A 6,984-nucleotide genomic window follows, 5' to 3' on the forward strand; every position below is an offset into this window, starting at 1 on the left:
AGAAAGCTGGCTGGTTTCTCTGAAGATAAACACGCCGGTTTTTTCACTGGAAACAACACTTTGCCATTTTTTGGTAAGATTCCCCCCTCAGTTGCTGTGTCTCTGATCTGCTGCTCTGTTACTCATGTATTAAAGTAAGTTTGATCTGCTCTCAGCCCTTTCCCCACCACTGTTGTTCTCTGCCAAGTCAGTGATGGGCCTACCGGTTCTGCAACTTCAGTTGCACTCTGGTTCCTGGATAGAGTTCCAATTTCCCAGGCGGAAGTTCAATTCTTTGCCGATTTTGGATCCCATCCTATGATGACTTCTAAAATCGCCAAAAAAAAAGATTTCCTGTCCCACAATTGATTTTGGATACCTTCTGGATCTTCCTTCCCACATTCAGTATATCCTCTGGTACTAACCTCTGGGCTTCAGTTACCTGCTAAACCTGTCCCTGTACTTGCAGTAACTCTTTGATGCTTCATTCTGATTCCACCCTACCTACTATCACTTTATACCAGAATGAATGACCTTAACTCTCAACTCTGTCTATTGTCTCCTTTCCATTCTACTAAGATATATGTATCCTTGGGTTACAGGAAGATATAGACGAGATGGTCAAATGGGCGGATAAGTGACAGATGGAATTTAACCCTGAAAAGTGTGAGGTGATACACTTTGGAAGGAGTAATTTGACAAGTATACTGTGAAAGGTCTGACACTAGGAAGTTCCGAAGAACAAAGGGACCTTGATGTGTTTGTCCATAGATCTCTGAAAGTGGAAAGTCAGGTTAATAGGGTGGTGAAAAAGGCATATGGCACACTCGCCATTATCAATCGGGGTATAGATTACAAAAGCAGAGAGGTCATGTTGGAGTTGTATAGAACTTTGGTGAGGCCACAGCTGGAGTATTGTGTGCAGTTCTGGTCGCCACATTATAGGAAGGATGTGAACGCACTGGAGTGGGTGCAGAGGAGATTCACCAGGATGCTGCCTGGGATGGAACATTTAAGTTATAAAGAGAGGTTGGATAGGCTTGGGTTGTTTTCTCTGGGGCAGAGAAGACTGAGGGGTGATCTGATTGAGGTGTTTAAGATTATGAGGGGCATGGACAGGATGGATAGGGAACTGTTCCCCTTCGTTGAAGGGTCAGTTACAAGTGAACACAAGTTAAACGTGGGAGGTTTAGGGGGGATTTGAGGAAAAACCTTTTTAGCCAGAGGGTGGTGACAGTCTGGAATGCACTGCCTGGGAGAGTGGTGGACGTGGGCTGCCCCACATCCTTTAAGAAGTACCAGGATGAGTATTTGCTATGCCATAACATTCAAAGCTATGGACCAAGTGCTGGCAAGTAGGATGAGGTGGGCAGGTCAGGGTCTTTCATGCGTCGGTGCAGACTCGATGGGCCGAAGGGCCTTTTCTGCACTGTAGTATTCTGTGATTCTTATATTACTACATAACCAGGCCTATGAAACTTGAGTTTTCTTATGTCCATTTGCTTGCAGTTTTGGTGCTGCTCTGGACCCAAGCCAATCACCTTTATTCCATGTATTTTCCTTTTCCTTCCTCTTATTTACTTCTTTTCAATAGGCTCCTCTCTGCTGTCATCACGTTTCCTTCCATTCCTTTCCTTACAGATACTGTGCCCTGCCAAATTCCTGCCCTAATCCATCAGCATTTTGACACCCTCCAGTCACTTTGCCAGACTCGAGACTTTCTCAGATATGCCAACAGATGCAGCCATGCCCTCATTTAGCAGATTTCCTGACAAGGGAACTAACATCTCAGTGTCTAACCTGTCAATCTGCTTCAGGGGCTGGTCCAAAGATCTGCGGGTTAGGTTGATTGGCCATGCTAAAATTGCCCCTTAGTGTCCTGGGATGCGTAGATTAGAGGGATTAGCGGGTAAAATATGTAGGGATATGGGGGTAGGGCCTGGGTGGGATTGTGGTCGGTGCAGACTCGATGGGCCGAATGGCCTCTTTCTGTACTGTAGGGTTTCTATGATTTCTATGATTTTCTGGCCCTGTTGTGGTGGGAATCTGCCACAGGAGGTTTGGAGGTCCAGCCTAAAGTCCATTGACTTTTGGTGGGACTGGACGATCCCGGTGGTGAGCAGAGCTGGAAATCCTGCCCAGAATCTTGTATGTTTCCATGTCATCACCTCTCATTCTTCCAAACTCCAGAGAACGCAGGTCCAATTCACTCAAGTCTCTCATCACAGGATAACCCTATCATCCAGCTGACCACTGAGACCATCCAATCAGCTGCCTCCACTATTTCCCTCCCTTTCTCTAACCCACTGGGTCAAACTTGCTCTGAGCTTCCCAACTGCCATAGCCTTGCACTCACATTTCTCTAGTCTCTATACTATCTCCCTTCATGACCTCTTTGAATCCATCTTAATCAATGATATCCACCTTCGCTCCCTTGACCCCTTTCCCACTAACTTTTTGGCCACTTCTCTTTCCCATGTTCGCTGATATTGTTAAAGATTCTCTCACCTCCGATGCCTCTCTCTTTCAAATATGTTATCATCATCCCTTTGTTGATTAGAGCTCATCTTGCTGAGGAGACCTTGTGCATCCTCCGAGCTGCTAAATGCTAAACTACATTGACAGAAGGCTTGGGCCAGTCTTCTGCCAACTCTGAGCTACAAAGGTGTTTGTTACAAGTTAGGAATTCCTACTGTATTAATTTTAATGTAAATGAGGGCTGGAATTTTCCAGTATCGTACGCTACTGCTGACAGCAAGAACGGAGAATTTGGCGCTCAACCAAATCTCCAACCATTGCAGTGGGACTGGAGAATCCCAGGCACGGATGAGGTCGGAGAATCCAACCCATGAAATTTTCTTTGTGAGTTGAGAGGGTTGATTAAGGAGACTATGCCTGGAAGACATAGATGATTTTCCATCCAGTACGTCATTTTAGGTAAAGGTGCATTCACAGAAAGTGTTGAATGCAGAATATTTGCAACCATCCAAGATCTTTACCGAAATTCCAAATCTTAAATGTTTAAATATTCCAACAATGTAGATTGTGTGCAGTAGTCTCGTTTTAGACAACTGCAGGGTTCATTGTAGGCCTCTTATATTCAATAACCATTAATTTCTGTAATATTTCAATCTGAACTTTTAAGAATAAATGAAATTGTTTGTCTGTTTTCGCTGCATTTTTCAAGTGGAAAATCATGTTGCTGGCTGGAACTATTCCTAGAATACTTCCTTGTCGATTTTTTATTGCCTCTCCCATGACTTTGTCTTGATTTGTACTTAAAAAAATTAAAGGGGAAAGAAAATCAGATCCCTATGTTTGCTTGATCCACCATTTTGTCTAGCAAAACGCCTGGAAGATAAAAGTCATTGCGCCTTCTGCCTACGTTATACACGCTATATCCTTGCCGCTGATTTCATTGCGATGCCTGGTCATTGTGTTGGGCTGAACCAGACTGTTTGCAGTTTGGGTACCTCGAGCCGAGTGCCTGACTCCACTTGCCCTCCAAAGATTGCTGCTTTCCACTCCACAACATCACCTGCCTCAGACTATCTACCTCTGAAAACCTCATTCATGGCTGCTATCTCCAGTCACTATTGCGATGCTCCCATGGTCTACTCTTGATACATTTCAATTCATTGAAAATTGTGCTGACGATTTACTATCTTTCACCAAGTCTCACTCAATCCACTACCTCTGTCCTTGATAATCTACATCGGCTCTCACTTCCCCCAACATCTCATCCTCACGTTTAAATTCCTCACAGACTTTCCATCCACCCCCATCCATAGAAACATAAAAAAATAGAAGCAGGAGTAGGTTATTTGGCACTTTGAATCTGTTCCATCATTCAATATCATCATGGCTGATCCTTTATCTCAATCCCATACACCTGCTCTCTCCCCTACCCCTTAATGCCTTCAGAGTCTAGAAAACGATCTACTTCCTTCTGAAATATATTCAGTAACTTGGCCTCCACAGCCTTCTGTGAAAGAGAATTCCATAGGTTCACCTGTGGAAGTGGAGACTTTTCTCCTCATCTCAGTCCTTCATGACCTACCCTGCATCCTGAGACTGTGACCCCTTGTTCAAGATCATCCCCCCCAAAATGAGGGGGACCATCATCCCTACGTGCAGTCTGTCCAGCTCTGTCAGTTTTATGTATTTCAATGAGATCTTTCTAATCTTCTGCCTAATAATCTCCCCTCTCTCAACTTTATGTTCCTGACTCAGACCTTGTAAATATTTTCTATTTTCCTCATTATTTATCAGCCATGCATCTAGCCACATTGATCCTCCATTCTGTAATTTCCTCCCTGAATACCTCCAGCTCTCCAGGTCACTTTCCTCCTTTGAGACACACCTTCAATCTAATTGTTTTAATAAATTTTTGGTTCCTCAATATCCCCTTTTTTAGTTCAGCATCCATTTTTATGATTGTGTCTCTGTGACATGTTCTGTGTTTTCTGTCTACGTTAAAGGGTGATGTAAATACAAATTGCTGGTGTCCTTTGCTAGGACCAACATTTTCAAACTTAAGACTTATCTGCCATTAAATAGTTGCTACCAAGAAAACCGCATACCAAACCTATTTAATCATCTTTCCTCCCCATGTACCCAATCAAATGTTTGCTTTTTCTGCCATTGCCTTTTGGCCTTATCATAACTCCGCTCCCTAACCACGGACTCGATCCCATTTGGGTGGCACGGTGGCACAGTGGTTAGCACTGCTGCCTCACAGCACCAGGGACCCGGGTTCGATTCCCAGCTTGGGTCACTGTCTGTGTGGAGTTTGCACATTCTCCCTGTGTCTGCATGGGTTTCCTCCGGGTGCTCCAGTTTCCAACCATGCTCTAAAGATGTGTGGGTTAGGTAGACTGGCCATGCTAAATTGCTTCTTAGTGTCAAGGGACTAGCTAAGGTAAGTACATGGGGTTATGGTGATAGGGACTGGCTCGGAGTGTGGTTGGTGCAGACTTGATGGGCTGAATGGCTTCCTTCTACACTGTAGAATTCTATGATTCTATCCCACTCTCCAGCAACTTTGTGAAGTTAAGCCAGACTTTTTCTAACCGTGCTGTTACATATGACCCCAAGGTGAGCATTCTACCATATATTCACACCATTACTAAGACAACAGATATTAAGCAGCATAAATTTACCACTCTCAGCTTATACGTTGCTGAAACCCTCATTCATTCCCCAATTCGCTACCCCAAAGTGTGGTGGATGCTGGGACAGTGAGTAAATTTAAGGAGTTAGATTTTTAATTGGTAATGGGTTGAAGGGTTATGGGGAGAAGGCAGGAAGATGGGGATGAGGAGCATATCAGCCATAGCCGAATGGCGGAGCAGACTCGATGGGCCAAATGGCCTAATTCCGCTCCTATATCTTATGAACTTATGCCTTTGTTCCCTCCAGTTTGACTATTCTGTTGTACCTCTGGCCATCCTCCCTAGTTTTACCCTCTGGCCACCTGAGGTCATTCAAAATCCTTCTGCCTAACCTGCACCAAGTTCTTGCTCCCTCATCTCCCTGTACTTGCTGACCTACATTACCTCCCAGTTAAGCAGCAGTTAATTTTTAAATTCTCATCCTTGTTTTCAAATCCTACCCTGTCCTCGCCCCTCACTTTCAGTAATTGCCTCCAGCCACATAACCCTCCCAGATCTCCACACTCCCCAACTCCAGCCTCTCGGACATTCTCAATTTTAATTGCTCCACATCTCGGCGATGTGGCCAATCCCCACATCGCCCAGACCCTAAGCTCGGAAGTTCCATCCTTCAATCTCTCTGCCTTCCGACCTCTTTTTCCTCCTTTAACATGCACCTTAAAGCCTAGGCTTGCGATCAAGATCTTTTGTCATCCGGTCTGATATCTTGTCACGTGGCCTGGTGTCAAACTTTGGTCAAAAACTGTAAAATGCCTTGGGACGTGTGATCACTTTAAGGTGCTATATGAATGCAAATTCATTAGGTCAGATTAAAACTAGCCAACCTAGGGGTGACTTATTTCAAACTATATCTCCGAGTTTTTATTATTTATTGGTTCTTTATTTTAACGAATCGTCCAAAGCAGAAAAGATTCTGATCTTACGTAGCTTCACTTGTATCAAATTTCAATGCACCACAACTCACTCATTTGAAATGTGAACAGCATAGCCGCTGAAATAAAGAAGCAAAATCTTATAAGATATAATTTTATGAATAAAATTACTTAAGTGGTTGCGTTTTTAAAAAAAATCGACATGCATTTTAAGAAATAAATCATGCCTTGTTTACCTGGAACGTCCTTCAATGCCTTGGAAATAACACTGGTTAGGTCCTTGATGATAATCCAAAAAAACTGTAGCAATATTTTCCCCGTGACACGTAGAATATGCATCTGTGAAATATTTTACCAACAAACTTGGTCACTAGCTTCTATAATTTGTCAGATTTTTTGCTGCACCGATGGTACTGAACTACTCACTGCAACACAACAAACCAGCGGCTGTGACAAGCTTTTGCAATGGCAGTAAAAATACCAAAATAAAAGTCCCACATGTCGATGCATTTGCAGCCACTGAAAATCGCAGTGAGAAGTGCCAACTGGCACGGGGCCAACTTGATTCGGAAAGCGATTGTGTAAAGGAGAGGGTTCCATTTCACGCCAATACTGGATCAGGAAGGACCTCAATCGCTAGAATGTGAACACACTTGAATTGACATGCCCCCAAGATTCTAGTTGAAAGGATAAATTAGTGACGAGTAACTCACCTCCTGACTCCCGAAAACCTGTCCACTATCTCTGACACTCCAAAGATGTGGAGTGATGATAATCCAAAAAAACTGTAGCAATATTTTCCCCGTGACACGTAGAATATGCATCTGTGAAATATTTTACCAACAAACTTGGTCACTAGCTTCTATAGTTTGTCAGATTTTTTGCTGCACCGATGGTACTGAACTACTCACTGCAACACAACAAACCAGCCACATTGTCTGTACCTTTAAGACCTGGCT

At 43.6% G+C, this 6,984-nt stretch overlaps 1 protein-coding gene across 4 annotated transcripts in view; it reads right to left on the reverse strand.

Annotated features, from left to right (window-relative positions):
* The window catches only part of LOC144479947 (carotenoid-cleaving dioxygenase, mitochondrial-like), a 52,542-nt gene extending 46,061 nt beyond the window's left edge, over positions 1-6,481 (reverse strand). For 3 of the 4 annotated variants that reach the window (XR_013495588.1, XM_078199029.1, XM_078199030.1), the window contains exon 1: positions 6,262-6,481. Coding sequence is in view for 2 of the 4 variants with exons in the window: in XM_078199029.1 (XP_078055155.1) it covers positions 6,262-6,364 (103 nt within the window). In the remaining 2 variants the exon portion in view is untranslated. Of the gene's footprint in view, positions 1-5,809; positions 5,842-6,261 lie in introns of those variants that run through there. The other variant, XM_078199032.1, reaches the window with a different exon arrangement.
* Positions 6,482-6,984: the final 503 nt, after the last annotated feature.

Source organism: Mustelus asterias, chromosome 27 (genome assembly GCF_964213995.1).
Source record: "Mustelus asterias chromosome 27, sMusAst1.hap1.1, whole genome shotgun sequence".
NCBI lineage: Eukaryota > Metazoa > Chordata > Chondrichthyes > Carcharhiniformes > Triakidae > Mustelus > Mustelus asterias.